At 40.1% G+C, this 19093-nt stretch overlaps 3 protein-coding genes across 5 annotated transcripts; 2 read left to right on the top strand and 1 right to left on the bottom strand.

Annotated features, from left to right (window-relative positions):
* The first annotated feature begins 327 nt into the window (after positions 1-327).
* On the top strand, positions 328-14213 carry LOC144027492 (ceramide synthase 2-like). Of its 3 annotated transcripts, none has more exons than XM_077535071.1 (11): positions 328-448; positions 976-1146; positions 5417-5534; positions 7727-7845; positions 8187-8244; positions 8475-8525; positions 9927-10019; positions 10450-10578; positions 11708-11814; positions 11962-12118; positions 12541-14213. In XM_077535071.1, exons 2-11 carry the CDS (start codon positions 977-979, stop codon positions 12733-12735), a joined length of 1197 nt encoding a protein of 398 aa, XP_077391197.1. In that variant the 5' UTR covers positions 328-448; position 976; the 3' UTR covers positions 12736-14213. The 3 variants fall into 3 exon arrangements, with proteins under 3 accessions (XP_077391197.1, XP_077391196.1, XP_077391195.1); XM_077535070.1 differs by having other exon boundaries at positions 430-534; XM_077535069.1 differs by lacking the exon at positions 328-448 and adding an exon at positions 577-882.
* Positions 12901-17842, bottom strand: LOC144027491 (kelch-like protein 23). The gene is given in 3 exon segments (XM_077535068.1): positions 12901-14742; positions 15003-15414; positions 16468-17842. Coding segments are annotated over 3 exon segments (1641 nt in total). The 5' UTR covers positions 17393-17842; the 3' UTR covers positions 12901-14438.
* lsm7 (LSM7 homolog, U6 small nuclear RNA and mRNA degradation associated) lies at positions 17760-18991 on the top strand. The gene is made up of 4 exons (XM_077535072.1): positions 17760-17869; positions 18123-18213; positions 18290-18361; positions 18587-18991. Exons 1-4 carry the CDS (start codon positions 17864-17866, stop codon positions 18727-18729), a joined length of 312 nt encoding a protein of 103 aa, XP_077391198.1. The 5' UTR covers positions 17760-17863; the 3' UTR covers positions 18730-18991.
* The last annotated feature ends 102 nt before the right edge of the window (positions 18992-19093 follow it).

Genomic DNA, 19093 nt, shown 5'->3' on the forward strand with positions numbered 1-19093 from the left:
GCAATGAATAGCCTATAATAGAAGAACTCAGCTAACCTTTTTCCATGTGAGACATGTGTCAATAAACTACCTAATGCATTTCCATGTTCACAAATATTTACTGTAACATTATAATTAAAATATGAAAAGCGTGAGGATAAAAATGAGCATGCCTTCTTGTGCCAAGTGAGGTACAGGTAGTAAGCTCTTAAGTCAAATGTGATTGTAAAAAGTAAACCAACCACCCTCTTTTGTATTTAAACACATGTCAATCATTTACAACTGAGCCCTGTTATCGCCTCCTCCAGAAGCAACCACTTCCGGCGTGCCCCCTCCCTCCCCTACGCGATGACGCTGATGACGGTTATGCCCCGCCCCTAGCGTGAGCAAGCCGCGTCTGATTCGGAAGGCTCCTCCTCTGACAATTTGACGCTGTGCGCTTGTCATCCTCCTCACAGGAGCGCGGCAGGTGAGAGGATTTGTGTTTGTCTTTCGTTGTTCTGCTGCATTGATAAAATAGAAATATTTTATGTTTAAAAAAAAGAAGAAAAAAAGGTAGGCTTGTTTCCAAGGCTAAGTGTGTATGTGTGTGTGCCTCATAGATGTGTGTGGGTGTGGGGGACGTTTTCTAATCTTGTCTAGCTTTTTTGTCATAATAATGATTCTCATTACGAATAATAGCATTTTTTGTGTCTTTTCAAATACAAGCCCGTTTCTCTAGTAGAAGTGGCGATGTAGTGTGACTTGCTAGGGGATGCTTAGTGGGGCTTCCCTGTATAATCAACACCTCAGTCAATCAATGTGACTGTCGGAGACTCGGAACCTATTACAACACATCAGCATGTGCATTCATTGTTGTATTCGTTTGTGCAAAGACTACTGCTGTTCGTCTTGCCCTGTGATGTAAGCAGATTAAGCATATGATTGACATCCGTTTAAAGAGGTCATATAAAAAGAGCACTGTCTTCCCCCCCCCCCCACCACCACCGCCACCAGGATGGAGGCCCTGCTAAATGAGTGGCTGTGGCAGGACAGGTACTGGCTGCCTCCTGGCATCCACTGGCAGGATATGGATGCGAGCGAGGGTCACTATCCACTACCCAGAGATCTCGTCTACACCTTGCCTGTGGCCTTTGCTTACATAGCCTTGAGATATGTTTTTGAGAGGTGAGTGAGATGCTTCCTGTTTGCATTTGACTGTTTTCATCACACTGCGGCGTTTAAGTTAAAATTTAAAGCTAAAGTTAAATTATTTTCCACGATATGCGTTTGGGTTGAGGAGCTCACGCACTCCCAAGACATACTTGAAGATGTATTATGATCGACGTAAAGGCCTAATATTTGATGCGGCTCTTATATCGTATCCCATTAGATGTGGTGTACCATGTTGTGGTCGCTGGGTGCATAATTATGGGGGTGTCGAGTTCCTCCTTCAACTTGTGCCCGTCACGCTGGCTGCTTTGCTGCATTAGAGTGGTAAGGGGGGTGTTCTTCAGACGTGCAGGGGGAGGCTGACATTGTGAGTAGACACTTTTAGCTGCTGACTGCATGTTCTCATCTAAAAGCATCTGACCATACGGAACATAAAGTGGGTGCAACATAAGTCAGTAAAAGCTGGCGTTGTGGTTTTTTTGTGTTATAGCCCATATAACTGGAGATGCTTAAATCAATCGTGGCTAATGGTTGTGTGCTGATCCACCACAAGCTTTTATATATATATATATATATATATATATATATATATATATATATATATATATATATATATATATATATATATATATATATATATATATATATATATATACATATCCCCAGTTGTGCTAATTACATCATTCCCAGTGGAGCAAGAAATGAATACAAAGAAAACAATGCTATGGTGATGACGAGAGGGAATTTGATGGTCCTATCTATCTCATGGACTATTGTGTGATATAATGAACATATTCTTTAAGAAAACATTTTTAAAGCCCGCGTTTACATATTCAGGGCTTGTAGAGAAATGGCTGATGATTTTTCGAGGAGCTGAAACAATTAGCTTGTCTCAAAAGAAAACTTTGGAGGATTAGAATTGAACGTGACAGCAGTTACAAGCCGTATGTCAAATATTTTAAACTTTGTGCTGTTTATGGAGAAGGAGATATTAATGGGTGGATCATTACTGATCATTTTAAGGACTCAAATGCACTTCACTGTTGTGTGACCATTAAAGTAGGTGATCCGGAGTCACCATGACAACGACAGAGAAGCTATTCTACTTTGTACAAGCTAACGCAATGTAACGTAACTCTTTTAGCGTTTTTAAGTGTTAACTACTACATTATGTAATAACGTGGCGGGCGCGTGCATTTGGCATCTGGGCCATCAGTTGTGACGTACTCGATTTAATCCCTCTCTTAATACCGCCACAATTACGTCACAACTATAGAAAGCATCAATATTATTCACATAACAGCATGCCACATCATCTGTTTTTTATTTACATGACAGAAATGTGAAAAATCTACTAAAATACATCTTACTCACCAGAGATACTGTTTATTAAATGCATTAATGTGCGCAGCTCGCTCGAACAAGAGTTGCTTGGAACAACCGATCAGAGGATGGAAAAATGATGTTGCTGTCGACCAGAAGGCTCGTTCAAATAAATTATAAATCTGTTTGGTTACATAAACAGTCCCTTTGCTAGTATAATAAAGATACATCGACAAGCATAACTGATTCAAAAAACATTTTGAGCAGATTACATTAACATAATTGAATTCAATCAAATCTGATTGGACAAAAAAAAAAAAAAAAAAAAAGCAGCATCCATGAAGAAAATAGAATGTTGGGAATAAACGAATAGAGAACCACTGACTTATATACACGTACACTGTATAAGTGTGTATAGCTACATGTGGCGCTTGAGCTGTAGTAACGACAAAATACTGTAGAGTGAGCGCATATACTGTAACTTTTTTCAAAGACCAAATAGAGCATGCTCAGAAGGCAAACCAATGCCCCGTTCAATAACGGTATTCCCAGTGTGCTTTGAGGAACACATTTTCAGGTTAGAAAAGGAATAACCCTGGGTTCTTATTCAGGTTTTCCAAAATCAGAATCTTCGAGTTTTTGCGCATATTGACATGGTCTTTCAAAACCCGAATATTGCCAATATTGACAAAACTACCTGCATGTAAACATACTCAGTGATTGACAGACCACCACTGTGAAGTTGGAACTTACGCCATCCACTCCAATCGTTCGTGTACATGTCTAGTAGACCTGCTCCGAGCTGGTCTAAGGCCTAGTCGGCTTTCAGTCCCCAATTATCAGGTGCGGCGCAGGTGTGTAAAAGAAAACGCCCTCAGTCCGCCAGAACACCCAGCATGTCAATCTAACAAATTCCCAAACAAGGTACACTAGACATGTTGGCACGAAAATCAATGTGGCAGTTTTTTACGCCGAGCGCACGTATGAAAATACAGCCCTACTTTATGTTTCCGTTTTGAAGAAAAGTGGTTCAGAAGAAGGTTATGGCGCAACCTCGACTGGTTCGGCTGGCTGACAGCTTGTCAACAATCAGCAGCAGTCAACAGTGAGAAGAAGGCTAATGTTATGACGTTATGATGCGCAGATATGGAGCCTGTTTGACATGCCTTATCTCAGACCATTTTAACACCGAGCATTAGTACAGCGGGCTTGTCGGCGGCCATGTGTAATCCCTTGTTTACTCCTGATTGTCACATATGCTTTACTAGTATATGTGACAGTGACGAGCCATCAATGTGAGTAGAAGCAGAATCACTGACCTACATTTGCTAATTCTAACATTTGGTTTATGAAATTGTATTTATTTTAGGGGTGTCAAAATTAATGCACTAATTTTAATTTAATTCTCGGCGCAACGCAGCAGACACGTCAAAATTTAGCTTGAATTAATTTAATAATAATGCATATATTGGTGGAGACTGGGGTCAAGTTGAATTTAGAATTTTAAAAATGTGCAGAATTTCACAAGTTACTTCATGTTATTGATCTGATAGCTCTTACTATGAAAAGAAAAATGCACTGAGCTGTCACTCACATCTTAAAAATGCAATCGTGCCATCTAGTGGCAGAAAAATTACCCCAACACAAATCAATATCACACTCGTATTAACTTTAACTCAATTTTATGAATTTTTATGAAATTACTGTATGAATGACTAAAAGACGCAGCCATATTTCTGAGTTTAACATTTTTTTTACACTTTTATGTTAACAAGAGTATGAAAACTTTTATAAATATTAAATATTTTATTGTACATTTTATGTGGGAATGCTGAAGCATATGTTATTGTGATTTTTATTCTCCACACTTTTTTGCTGCCTCACAACTCCCACATAATAATTCCAATTTACATTGTTCAAATTTCAACTAGATTAAAAAAATTGATGCCTCCCGGGGTTTATATCGTCTGATTCCACATTACTTACAGTATTTGCACAATTTAACATTTTATATCAACTTTTCCCCGTTCATTTTCATTGGGACAGACATTGAACTTTTTTAGTATCACTTTCCACGCCCACTTCTATACATATAACTTATCATCATTACCAGGTGTCTGGTACTGCTTGGTGGCACAGTTGGTAAAGTGCATTGTCCAGTAACCAGGAGGTCATAATTTATCTCTCAATTGACTTCACAAGCATTCCACATGCATTCAAAATCTTATCATTCAGCTTCCAGCATTCCCATGCAATTCCTCCAGAAATTGCACTTAGTCGTACATTTAGAACAGATGTAAAATTTGTGATTAATCTTTAGTTAACTTGAAGTTTTAAAAATGTTAATTGCTTGACATCCCTAATTTATTTATTACTGATAATCTATTGTCCTCATAGTGTTCCCCTTGGCTGCAGTGCTTACAGTACATGTGTTTGGATGTTGGATTTTTTTTTTTGTCCAATCATAAAATCACTTTACACTACCTGCGCCAATAGTTAGACGTGGTTCCAGAATCAATATCAGTGAGATGTTCAGGGTGTCCACCTTATTATGAATGTATGTGCGTGTTTACGTTTGAACGTGTGCTTGACATACTCTGTAACCAGACACTGACTATGTGTGTGTTTTCCTGACCTTCTCATTCTTCCTGACCTCTGCCACTTTCGGGATGATTATCTCCGAGATAGTGTTACACACACACACAGTAATCAAGCTCTCCTGTTAATACAACAACATTTTCCTTCTTCTTCCACGTCACTGTGCGGATCAGGTGTCTTCTTGATGCCCTATCAGCAAAGACAAAGTCACAATGTGTCACACGGAAGCGAGCATAATGACATATCAGTTTGCGCTACTAGTTACATTGCTGATGTGGTGTTGCGTTGGACAGCTGTTGATGACATAAATATTGAATGTGGTTCAGTAATTCATTCCCTTGTGCTCTCTGTCTGTCCTCGCTAGGGTCATCGCCGTCCCTTTAAGCAAACGTTTAGGTGTGAAGGACCGGATTAGGATTCGAGCGGCTCTGATTCCAAAACTGGAGAACTTCTACAAACACAACAATCGTCAGCCATCACAAGTACGTGGTTCAGATAGCGAGCATGTACAAAGGGCAGATGCTGCTGAATGGATGCGCTGTGTGACCTTTACTATATGAATTGGATTCTCTGAAAGGTCACAGTGGGGAGTTTTAATTTTGTGAGTTTACTAAGCACTCCTGCTTCACAAGAGTGCATGTAGATCTGAGCAGTTTGTGAGCATTTTGGCGATGGGTATTGATTTCTATGAGCAGTCCTCATCAGATATCATCAGGAAATGATCCAATTTGACTCACTTCGTCCTAAAAGTAGGCCGATCAAATGCATAAACATGCTGATCGGTTATTATTCTAAAGCTATCTGCCTATCTTCTTTGTTTTCACGGCTTTGTTGGTGAGGAGAGGTTGTGTAACAACTGGCAGTTTGTGTGAGTTGGCACCTGTTTCACAACAAGGACCTGTTTGAAAAAGTCCCCGTGTGACGAGCTATGATGACTGATGTGCCGTCACAGAGGTGCAATAACTGCGAAAATGATTTTTGTGTGAGGATATCCCCGTTGACGTACAGTACGTGAGTCCTAAATGACTAAAAAGCCACTTTTAAAAAAAATAGTTACTGTAAAAATTAGGCAGCTAACCCAAGACTATTCCCATCATCAGTGAACAGACAAGTTTCAGACAGGTTCATTACAGGAACACACCTCCTCCCTCATCTGAGTTTCGTCTGATGTTTCGTCATCAGAGATCATGTGCGGACAGGCAAAGTTTTGCACACGTCAAATACAAACTTCTGTTCGTTCTGTGTGTATGCTTTAGGTCACACGATTGCAAATATAGTGGAGCAACAGTTATGCATCCGATGCATTATTATTATCATTATTGTTATTATTATTATTATTATAAATTACAATAAAACTGAAGATACAGTAATCCCCTGTGATATCTTTGTACCACTGCATCACAGAGTATTCTTTTCTATCCATTTTGTTTGTTTTTAAAATGTTGACAATAAGTTTAAAAAGGGACTGTCAGTGATCCCTAGCGCCGTCTAGTGGTGAACTACTAACTACTAATTCATTCATTTAAAAAAATGATTGTCAATAGTATGCAAAAAAAACAACCCTAAAACTAAACTAAAACACTAACTCCCATGATTCGGGCCCATCACTTGTCAACTTTTGCCTTTGCTCTCGCAAGCTTTTACTAGCTTTTTTTTTTTTTATTTTTTATTTTTTTTTTAAATAGCTCCTCCCGCTAGCTGTTCTTGTTAGCTACTCCAGCCTATGGCGCCGACTAATTACCGCTAGCCGCTCTTGTTAGCTGCTCCGGCTAATTCCAGCTCGCTCTGTCTTTCATCATCGCTCGCCAGGCTTCACAACAGCTGCCAAGTCGCCATCGCTCGCTGAATTTATTGTTTGCTCATGCAAAATTGAATTGGTGGTAGGCTTGCGAAATGTGATCTCTGTGAGCCACCGTAGTGTGCGTGCTTTTAATGCTAGTCTTTGACCACTAGATGGCGCTGAGGACTCCACAATGGGTCGTTAAAAGTGAAGTCTTTTCTTTAAGATGTGGCCCCAATATCCATCTCAGAGGGCGGCCATTTTGCCACTTTCTGTCGACTGAAAATGACATCACAGTTGCTCAGCCTGAGCAGCTCAGGTAACATCCAATCACAGCTCAGTTTGCAAACGTCACATGACCAAACTTAGAAAACAGGTGAGCCATGATTGGCCGTTACTGGGGTCATGACAACTGTGATGTCATTCTCAGTCGACCGTAAAGTGGCAAAATGGCCGCCCCCTTAAATGGATAAAAACGGGTAGATTTTTCTGCTTACTCCATACTCCACAAACACAACATTAATCAGAATGCCGCGTTTTGACTAATGGTGGCGCAATAAAATTTCCTCTTTAAATAACTTATAATTCGATTAGCCTACAGGTTTGCTATCTTTATTGGTAATGTTACATAATAGTACTAAACAATGTTGTTAACAAATGGCTGTTAGCAACAAGTTACTGTTGCATCCTTGAAAATCCAGCAATGTTACTCATTAAGTAGGAAAAATACCGCAGGTTGAATAAACACCACAAGCTGATTTGCATTTCCTCTAATGAAATGGCAACAGAAATGTCAGCCAACAAGGCTGAATAAATGTTGCCTCTCACACAAGAGAGAGCCTGCAGCAGTTGTAAAGCAGATGTTTTTCATGGCATGTTTGTGTTCCCCCTCAGAGTGAATTGGCGAGCTTGGGAAAGCTTTGTGGTCTCTCCCAGTCAAAGATTCAAAGCTGGTTCAGGCACAGAAGAAACCAGGACCGACCCACCAACACCAAAAAGTTCTGCGAGGCCTCGTGAGTCTCAAAGAAACTACATCAAATAATCAAGAAATGAACATACGAAACATTCGCTAGAATCATTTTTCAAAACCTCTTACAACCCCTGGGCATTATCTTATTTTGAAATGACTTGGTCAGAACCATCAAAAAGCCCAAAACGGGTCACAATAGTTGTTCAAAGACAAAGTTCAAGATGTGTAGACATTCAACTTTGACGAAGCAATTCATTGTTGAATTTTGAATGTCTGCACCTACAGTTGTATTTCAAATCAGTAGTGGTATATAAAGGCAAAATCAAAACTCAGCCATTGTGTGAATATTAACAGTGTTCTGTAAGTTGTTTCCTTTTGTTGCAGTTGGCGCTTTGTCTTCTACTTCGCAGCTTTCACAGCAGGGCTCTGCTCTTTGCTTGATGTAAGTCGATTTTTTTTATGCTTCCCTTCTCACTTATTATTCAAAGCAAACATAATATCAGGTACATATGTACATTTAAAAATGGTTTATTTCATGACATTTTTACAAAGCTAACAACGCTCCACTTTGACATACACAGTATTTGAAACTGTATGTGTATTGTTGTGGTTGTAGTTTGCAGTAGTGTTAAACTGGACTTAGATAAATGACATGTTTTTGTGACCTTCCAGTCTCCATGGTTTTGGGACCAGAGAGAGTGTTGGCAGGGTTTTCCTAAGCAGGTAAGAAAGTAATGAGAGATTCTGGATATTATAGGATAGATTTCTTTGTATGATAATATTACTCTTACTAGTTTCCATTGGACTTTACTGTGCTGTTTGTTTGTTTGTTTTTGTTTTTTTTGTTTTTAACAAACTTTTAAATCAAAACTCATGTGCGGACTTTGCTGGATTCAACACTGCTTTGACCTGAACAGTATTTAGAAAATGGATGAACCTGTTAAAAAAAATAAAAATAAAAAATAGTATTGTATTAACTACCTAAAAGTGATAAAAATACTATTAATATTAATATTGTTCAAGTAAAGGCTTAAATTATCTGTCATTTGTTGTACTTTAAAGTAATTTACTTACTGTAAGTATTGGAAGTACAATAATATATTAGAAAAAAATTTGCATTTTGATTTTTGATAAGATGTTTTTATTTATTTAAATTGTTTATGTAGTTCTTTAGTTTTCTTAGCAGTGTAGTTAAAAGATTTGCTTGTTGGCTCATGAGCAAAGTTAGTCTTGCTATATTACTGGCACCTGTTAACCTCAAGCCAAGAGCAGCGACAAGGAGAGATACACGACACGACCGGTGCGCCCATATAAAGACTTCCTTATTACCTGCGTCTCATTTTCATGACTTCCCGTACCGGTATCCCAACCACTTTAGTACAGACGGGACTATTCTTCTGCTTTGTGTGCTTTGCAGTTCAGACGTTGCGTCATCAAACAATTTCATTACAAATGTATCAGAGTAAAAAGTATTCATTCAAGTGAAAGAGTCCAGCAATGTAAATAACCACATAAAGTACAGATAGACTGAATAGTATTCACTGACGTAAATTAACCTGTCACAGATTTTTGTAAAAAATATTCGCTTCAACCACCGCCTACCTCCTCACACTGTTGTTCGTTAGGGAAAGCTATTAACTCGGATGATGGTTAGGCATGCCTGCAAGTCGGCATTCCTTCCGAGAAGCCAGCCTTTGCTTTAGGGTTCATGGCCTCACACTGACAACATTCGGAACAGATTATTCCAGTTGTTGGGGGAATGTTGTGGTGCTACTGCTGATATTGTTGCAGCTTTTCCTTTCTGGGGTTCTGTGGGCTTCCTCTCATTGTCTTGAGTGGTGCTGCACAGGCGGCAACAAGTGTACTTTATCAAACAATACTTGGTGACCTTTTTTTTTTATCTTGCACTTGACAAATATTCTGTACACTTAAAAAAAATAAAACTAATAAAAACTAAACTAAAACAAAGCATTTTCAAAAAATGAAAATAAAAAAAACTAAAAAAAATAAAAAAAAGTCAAAAAGAAATAAAAACTAACTACAATTAAAAAAAAAAAAAAAAAAAAAAAAAAAAAAAAAGATGATAAACTTGTTCAACAGCTACCATTTGATTTGCCGTTTCAGGTTGTCACCAATGCCCATAGGTGGTATTACATCCTGGAACTGGGCTTCTATCTGTCTCTGCTCCTCTGTGTCTCTGTGGACGTGAAACGAAAAGTAAGCGTAATCTATTCTCTCGCACCCACACGCACGCACGCATTCATGCACAAAACCTCCTAGTAGTGTCGTGTTGTCATTCTAATGATTACACCTGATTGTATTCATTTAGTTCTGCATTTCCTTTTTGAATGTTTTCTTCTTGCACTACTAATGTCGATTACGCATCACAACGGTCACTATTTAAATCCTCCAACCCCCCCCCCAAAAAAACAAATCAAATTTGGTTGTAAATAACTTTTTACTTTACATTAAATGTACAAAGGTGTTTTTTAATTATTTCTCTTGGTCTCATATGTATATCTGAAAAGGAAACGAACTCCACAGTTTACAGGTTTTTCCAGGCTATTACTGCAGTTTGGCCTCAGTTGTTATGTCTGTGTAAGTCTTCCACAATCTCCCTAAACTTTTCAATATGGGTGTGTTTCAGGATTTCAAGGAGCAGGTCATTCATCACATTGCCACCCTATTTCTCATTGGCTTCTCCTACTGCAGCAACTACGTGAGAATCGGCACATTTGTGATGCTGGTGCACGACTCGTCCGACTTCCTGCTCGAGGTACTACTCGTGATCAAAATTGACTGTAAACTGTAAAATTTAGATGTGAGAAACACAAGTAGTTGGACTCTGATTCAGAGTCAATCAATATTTCTTCCTGACTAATGAGAAACAATGATCGAAAATTTACATTCTAGAAAGAATGTGCATGTTTAACCTTTGACCCCAGCATGTCATCTTATGACAGCTGCAATCCAAAATCAATAATTATCGTCATATAGGCTGCGATTGAACACTAATCTCTATGGTTTGAATAAAATCAAAATGTGAAATAATAAAATGAAAAACGGTAAGCGGTTGGTGGCGAATGTCTGATGTCCCCACATCACCTCAAATTGAGTATCAATGATATAGATATCATACATGTATACAAATATGCAATTTTCTCCCCACAGCACATCTCTCTCTTCTTCAATTGTCACCATATTACATATTTACATTCAGTTTTATGATAGAAGAATTCCCACAAACTCATGTGTTACAAAAGCCCTTTTGTGGTTATGAAAGCCTAATAAAACAATAGGTGCATTATTTATGATTTTACGCAGCCGTTGACAGCATATGAATGACCCGAATGTCTCATGATGCATGCTGCAATAATATTTGTTTTACAAATAAAATAGAAGAGGACTATTCAGTTCTGGGCAAATGTGCAAAAGCCACTCCTAGATTTGTTTAAGTGACCTTTTTCAACAACAATTTTAATCTAAGAACACACAAAGTGGTGTACATTTTGAGTCATTTTGGCATGACCGGGAAGTATTATGCGAAATATGAGCACCAGTGCAGCCCTCGAGTGCCTTTATAGGTAGCGCAAGGCTCAATATATACTGTAAGTGGCTTTGCATCACGGTTATCAAGGCAAAATTAGGATTTATTATCATCAGAACGCAATAGAAAAACTGATCATTAACTGCTGAGACAACCACCCAAAAAAAGTAGTGCCAATATGGTCCCAAAAAAGGTTTACTGGGTTTAGTAGTTGGAGATCGATGGAAAAAGTGCTACTTACGCCGCAGCAGCTAGCTAGCAAAGAGCTTCGGCTAGCGACTAGTGCACACATGACTGATATATCATTTCGTAGTAAAACATTCCTATGAGCTCATAAGGCTTTTTTTTTTTTTTTAAGTCGGCCAAGATGTTTCACTACGCTGAGTGGACTAAGACGTGTGACTCGCTGTTTCTCGTCTTTTCTCTGGTATTCCTGATTACACGGCTGGTGGTGTTTCCTTGCAGGTATGTCAACATTGTGGAAAATGTAATGTTCCATCGTGTTGTTTTCGCTGCCTTGAAACTGAGCTTTTATCACATTTTTTTGTTGTTAAATTCAATGGACATTGTGCTGCAGTTTGATACATCACACAAACCTGTTTTGTTTTCCAGAATCATCCACACAACATTGGTGTTATCGCTTGACTTCTTCGAGCCCTTCTTTGGTTATTATTTCTTCAACGCCCTCCTGCTAGTGCTTCAAGTTCTGCACGTCTTTTGGGCCTACCTTATCCTGCGTATGATCTGCAAGTTTATGTTCAAGGGAAAGGTGAGAAGATGTCTGGCCATGCCCATGTGTATTAATGACCACGATCGTGGGTGCAAGGCCGTCTCCAATTGCCCACGTCTCATGCGCGGCCGACTATATAATCGGCAAAGACAGATCTTACAGTACCTTTGTAAACACACTTTGTGTACACCAATCTTATGCACGGACCCCAGCAAGTCAATTTCTTTTACTATCTTAAGTACTTTGTGCACTTCGACCGTCATTTTAATGGAAATGAGGGGAGCCGCTTCATTTGGCCGGGAGTCGACTGCGTTCCATCCCATAATGGCGCAAAGAAAACTACACCCACGCCCATTGATAGACTGCACTTTGCGCGAGACTAGCACTTGGCACGATGTCAAAGCAGCCTTCTTTATATCGGCATTCAGTTTTTTAATAGCACTACCGTATTTTATCTACAGGTGGAGCGTGACGTGCGCAGTGATGAGGAGAGCGAGGCGGACGAGGAAGAGGAGCCTGAGGAAGAAGACGAGAGCAGTTGGGAGCAAAGGAAAGGCGCCATCAACTCCAAGCTGGCGTCGTTAGCGAACAACTGCGTGCTCAACAACCTGACCAACCAGAGGAATCTCAACAGCAGACTGCCCAAAGCCAGATAGAATCCAGGCGAAGATTATGTCATTCCTGACAAATACCATACAACGGTCCATTGATGATTTCACGTCACCATGAGCCTTCGTTTTGCTTTTCTTTGTTCGACAAAAAGAGGCAGCAAAAAAAAAAAAAAAAAAAAAGCACAAATGATTGTAAATCTATGCGCCCAGTGTCACATTGGAAGGAAACGCCATCACTTGTCATGTCACTGTTGTTTTCGTTTTGTATTTATGACACTTCTTGTCCGTGTTTTATATACGAGATCCTTTAACTAAAACGTCCCTTTATTGAGCCAAGGCCTCCTATTTTTACATTACAAATATCTCACATGACTGCGATTGGCTGGCAACCAGTTCAGGGTGTACCCCGCCTACTGGCCGAAGCCAGCTGGGATAGGCTCCAGCACCCCTACGACCCCTGTGAGGAGTAATGGATGGCTATCTCACAGGACCACACAAATTACCACAAGAGTCTGAATACTGAAATTATGATCCTGTCTCAATGTATTTACAAGTTTACTTTGGGCCTATTTAATTGAAAACATTCTGCCATCTACTGCAAGAACATTTAATTGTCCTACCTGTCATAAGTCGCTGGAATAGATATATGAACAAAAATATATTTTAATAATCATTGTCATTCATTGTCTAAATCTAAGTCAAATGTCCCGGAAATAGTGCATATGGCGGAAATATTTTAAACAAGAATTTCCATCGTCATAGGCAACCTGTTCTTAGATATTTAATTTGTGGAAATGTGTTGTTTTTTGTCCATATGCAAATACAAGAAGCATATTCTTCCAGCACTGAAACTTCTTTTTAGTGACACTCCTTAGAACAACAGTGTGCGGTTACATGTCACGCGGTAAAACTGATTATTTTATTTATTTATTTCCCCTGTAACAGGCAGCAGCACGTGATTGGGTGACGTCTCAAAATACTAGGTGAAGAGATATAGCGACCTCTGGTGGACGATTAAAATAAAAACCTATCCTTGTTCCTTCCAATATTCAAAATACTGTTGTTACCTTTTAAGAATATGGTACACAATCCTATGGCTTTGCTGTTATTTTGTACTTTAAATACCCTGTGACGTTTTCCATTGTGTTTGTCTGTACAGCACTTTTGTTTTGTGCCTTAACCTTACTGTTTAACACTACCCTGCGACACGTAGGATTAGCTTTACAAACTGTGACTGGAAGTAACGTATCACGTAAACATTTGGTGAATCCATGCACACTAATGGGCATTGCTGCAAATGGACTATAAGGTCTACAAAAGGTAAAACATCAGGACTCTTTAAGAGCAAATGACTTGGTTACCAGCAGTATAGCGAACTCACACGAAATACAAGTGTGCTTGAACAAAGTGGTCAACAACAATATGGAGCACTAAAAGGGCTCAACCATCAACACCTAACACTTTTAGACACATCTGATCATATTTCTTTTGTTGTTTTTTCATTAAAAGTGGCTAGAAACCTCCCTACAAAGACTCTTGGCATGTTTCACACATCCTAATCATATAATATAGGGCACAGTCGGAAGTTTAAAGCAGAATTGTATGACATGTAAATACGTCATAGGGAGGCGGGGGTAATTCTCAGTCCGCTAACTCATACGGCTTGTCCTAAATGTTTCAGAAACCACCTTATCTCGAATACTGACTGCATGTAAACATAGTCAGTAAATGGTCCACTTTACACACAATCAGGTAAGCACTTTAATGGTGACACACCCTCTGAGTGGAACAGGACACGGAATCGCATTGTCCACCTTGATGCAAGTGTCCACGTAAGGGTCAAACAAAACCATATTGGGGAGTGCTTTGTTACTCTTTTTCTCACACAACAGAAATATCTGACCATTGACTGTGGTGCAGCCGCAGAAGAATTTCTTCTCCAGAGATTCCTCCTGCAGAACAGTCCACTCGTCTGTCTCCATGTCAAAGCGCAAAGCTTGTCCTCCAAACAGATAGATGGCACCATTCAGCTCAGTGGCAACCAGGTCATATCTAAGGAATGGTGTGGATTATCTAACAATTTCTCACAATGGATTATCGGCAAAAAAAAAAAAGCCCAAAAAGGTATCAAATCCACATCCAGAATGTACTCAACCACTTTTTTTTTTTTTTTTTTTTTTTTTTTAAACCTGCCAGTTGAGCAGAAGCAGCGGTGGCTAAAGCCAAACTAACTGAGACAGGGTTTTTATTTTCTGGACCTGTTTTTGACACCTTTGTAAAGGCCTTCCCTAAAAAGTTAAAAATTGACTCACCTTGGAAAAGGGGAATAGGAGACGACGTCCCAAAGATTCTCCTTGGTGTCATACCGCTGTATTCCACCAAACGCCTCTCCATTTTCATCCAGACCACACGCTACATAGATCCACCGGCCCAGAGTGGCTACAGCTGCCCTTTCCACTGCCCGGCCCATGGGGCTGACACTTTCCCAACCCCCGTCTGACCCCAGGATCAGCCTTTCAACATCAGCCACCAGACCTTCGTCCATGCTGCCCCCCAAGACGTACAAGATGGAATCCACAGCGATGGAACAGTGGCTGTGCCTGGACTTCTGCAAAGCAGGACCATCCACCCACTGCTGACTCCCACATTCGTATCTTCTGACCCAGTCCACGCTGAACCACAGCACGTCGCGGAAGTAGCCCCCTGTCACAACAACACTGTCTCCTACACATATTAAGGAAAAACAGCAAAATGTCAGGAGAAAAATCCTGCAAGTCTGAAGTGGTGTACATACACACTGACAATCTCTAAAAGTCTATCAAAGATTATCCTGAACCATTTTCATATGGTGTGGCATGTTCCTCCCTGATAAGCTAACAGTTAGCCTAGCTTCCTCTCCTTCTTCTTCTACAATGACCTCTTCTTCTTCTTTGTATTTTTCGGCAGTCTGGTAGACCTGTGGCACCACGCCGCCTCTCACGTCTTGGTATTCTGACAGATATAATTAATGTGGTCATCTCCATCATACTACCCATTAGCTTCCCTTCCTCCTCTCTATTCTTCTCATCTCATCTCATCACCATTCATGTAGGATGCTTCTAAGCTCTTTTGATTTTTCTTTCACTCCATCAGGTGGCAAATATAGGTCAAGAAAGTAAAAACCCTACTACTACTGTTTGGCTTTTGGCAAACGGGCTCCATGTGTGCGAGCTCCAGCTCGTTTACCTGACTGTTGAGTACTACTTGTGGCTAAAGCCAAACTGAGGCAGTGTTGTTACTTTTTGTACCTGGATTTGTCACCTCTGCAGTTCAAATTTATTTGCTTGTCATTGGCAGTGGCAAGAATGGGGGTGAATGTGTTGGGAGCAGACCAGTATCATTGTTGTTGTTGTTATTGTCATCTATGGACAACTGTTGATAGGGCTACTGTTCTGCCATTGTTCTCTCGACACTCCCCAAGCTGCTCAAAACTTTTTCTGTTTCTCGCTTTATCTACACTTCATCCAATTTACCTTGTCTCCATCATCAAGTATTTGCTCATCTGGGGTTCAGTTATTGTTGATGCTGTTTTTTATTTTTATTTTTATTTTTTAATACACGTACAGTATATACTGGATATATTAAATATATGGAGTGTGGTTCTTCATCTGATTGATGTGTAAAGATCCTAACCTCGATTGTTAATTGGGGCTATACAAATATAAGTGACTTAACATGACCATAAAATGGCAGTACAGGTCTGGATAATGTGGTGGCCAACCAATATCCAACAATTACCTACTGCTGCTACTGAGTACTGCGTAAGATTCTTCCTCTGCAGAGGTGCACAGGTTTGCCATCTCCCACTCAGTGGATGAAACTGGTAGGATGCCTGCTGTTCCTGATCATGAGGTCCTCCCACTACAAAGAGAGTTTCTTTGGTCCTTCGCAGGGACCTCCCCAATGACCAAGAAGTCGGAAAATGTTCATTCAGCATGCAGATGAGTTTGGCTGTAGGGTCAGAACTGTTGGTCATTGTGTCCAAAAGTTTCGAGATAAACGTCAACGACAGAGACTCGGGTCTCACCAGCTCAATGAGCTCCAGAAAGTGTTCCTCTCTGTTTTTGTCAAATGAAACCCAGCGTAGAGCTGCCTCCAGGGCCAAATCCTCTCTGTCAATGACCAAGTCGTCGCTGGCTAGCAGGTGTGCCACGATCTCCTTCGACAAAGACAGGAAGTCTTCTTCAGAGACAACAGCAGAGAAATGTGTGAGGGCCACCTGCCTTGCTGCACTGTAGAGCTGAGAACAGCCTCACTGCCAGGCATAAGCCATCATTCCCAAACAGTTGCAGAAGTGGAGCTCACGTTCAAGGAACTTGCAGCACAGCAGCTTGGCTCGCTCCAGCTGGAGGAAATCCGCAGTCTCGAGGATCCCCAAAACATTCTCTCTGTCCAGAGTAAGAACGGAAGTTCGGCTATGGTGCATTAACATCTTGAAATATTGCAAGCGGATCCCTCTGAGCTCTATTTTCCTTTGCGTGCTTTCAACGCCACAGCCATAGAAGAGAGCCCGGAAGTAGGGGCTTTGAAGCGCAAGCTGACGACGGTTGACGTAAAAAGACTCTCCCTCTACTTGTAGCATGACGTCAGGCTGTAAAATAGAGTCATCGTCCTCGTGTTGGTTTGTTTGCTCAGAGAGAACGCTGTTTGACCTGCAGGCCATATCACAACATGCAACCGTCTACTGCAAGGGAGCCTAATGACCTTTGGGTTTCAGCCCACCAACTGGTGATATTAATAGACTCCTTGCGTCCCTCCTGGCTAACTGTTGCTCAGTGCAACATGGAGAAGTACTATGAAAACAAATCATGCATATTAAACGTAGTCTGTTGTGTTATTTCATTTATCGAATTGAATTATTATCCTGATTTAAATTGCAGATGTATGTTGTGGTCAATAATGTAAGCCCCCAGCCAGATAAAAGGCGCTCGAAAATTTTGTCCAATGTTTTGAGTTATATAATACCAATGCTCACAGTCTTCGTGTTGATCTAAAACGACAGTGTAAACTAGAAAAAAAGAGGGGGTGGGACTTTATTCAAACTCTGACGTCGGTCCCTCCATTTTGTGCGTAGGGGAATTTGATTGGCGAAGCCCCACGTAGGTCGTTTCACTTCCGGTTTTCCGAAGCAAACATGGCGGTGAGTTCGTGCAGATTGCGTTTTCATTCAAATTCCAAGCATTTTGTATCATTTACGTTAACGCAAACATTTGTGAGCGGTATCGTGACTCTCCTCGCTATCATTTGACATGTACAGAAAGTGTTTGTTTGGGCATTTTATAGGCCGCTAATTCATATGCCGACTACAGCTAGCCCGGTGCTAATCTACCATAAATTGCATGCGGCACGCTTTTGCAGGCTGATAAATAACAACATCCCACCGTGTTTGTTAGGATAAAGAAAAGAAGAAGAAGGAGAGTATATTTGACTTGTCTAAATACATCGACAAGCCGATTCGGGTTAAGTTTCAAGGAGGGCGAGAAGGTGGGTGCATCCACGTTTCTTCTATGCGATGTTATGATACAATGTTCAATTAAATGTTTGTTTGTTTTTTCATTAGCTAGCGGTGTCCTTAAAGGGTTCGACCCACTATTGAACCTTGTACTGGACGGTACCATCGAGTATATGCGTGGTAAGTGCTGCATTTTTTCTTAATAATTAACCACTTTATTTTCATTAAGTGTACGCTGATTGGCCATAACATTAGGGACACCTGCCAAAGATTTGGGAAATAAAAGCACTACCCTAATCGACCATTCTCACACCGTTGTACAAAAACTACAACAATATTAATAAAAATATTTTTTAAACTGAGATATGATTTTATTTATTCATTTTTACCTTCTGTTTTGTCCAGATCCTGATGACCAACTCAAGCTGACAGAAGACACCAGGCAACTGGGGCTGGTGGTCTGCAGGGGAACCTCGGTGGTTCTGATTTGTCCACAGGACGGCATGGAGGCTATTCCCAATCCTTTCATACAACAGCAGGATGGCTAACACAAGCACTTGCTTTATATATGTGCATATTATATTTTGAAAGTATTTTTTTTATGTTTTCCATTTTAAAATCGTGGTAGCTGTCTTTTTCTTTTTAATATGTAATTTAGTCAGCTAAAGAACTTCCAAGCACTTCACTATGCCGTGTGTGAGTTTCAGTTGAGGCTTGGAAAGTGTCTTGTGTTTTGGTTGTAAAAAATAAGTCAACCCTTTGCCATTTGTTCCTTTTTGATAACAAAATAAAGCTATTTTCAGTTTTGTACTTTTATCTCGTTCATGCACTTTAGTTATACATGTATATAAAATTCACTTAATGTATATTAGAATCCAGCTTGAAAAGTAACAACTAGTTGTGAGCAATTCA

The sequence above is a fragment of the Festucalex cinctus genome, chromosome 10 (assembly GCF_051991245.1).
Source record: "Festucalex cinctus isolate MCC-2025b chromosome 10, RoL_Fcin_1.0, whole genome shotgun sequence".
Taxonomy (NCBI): domain Eukaryota; kingdom Metazoa; phylum Chordata; class Actinopteri; order Syngnathiformes; family Syngnathidae; genus Festucalex; species Festucalex cinctus.

Bases quoted from the DNA above. Each gene is read 5' to 3' on its own strand.
- lsm7 (XM_077535072.1), top strand. The intron at 18,214-18,289 runs GTGGGTGCATCC...TTTTTTCATTAG, and splicing joins GTTTCAAGGAGGGCGAGAAG to CTAGCGGTGTCCTTAAAGGG. The intron at 18,362-18,586 runs GTAAGTGCTGCA...TGTTTTGTCCAG, and splicing joins TACCATCGAGTATATGCGTG to ATCCTGATGACCAACTCAAG.
- LOC144027492 (XM_077535069.1), top strand. From the start codon at position 821: ATGTGCATTCATTGTTGTATTCGTTTGTGCAAAGACTACTGCTGTTCG. The intron at 1,147-5,416 runs GTGAGTGAGATG...TGTCCTCGCTAG, and splicing joins TTGAGATATGTTTTTGAGAG to GGTCATCGCCGTCCCTTTAA. The intron at 8,245-8,474 runs GTAAGTCGATTT...GTGACCTTCCAG, and splicing joins GGCTCTGCTCTTTGCTTGAT to TCTCCATGGTTTTGGGACCA.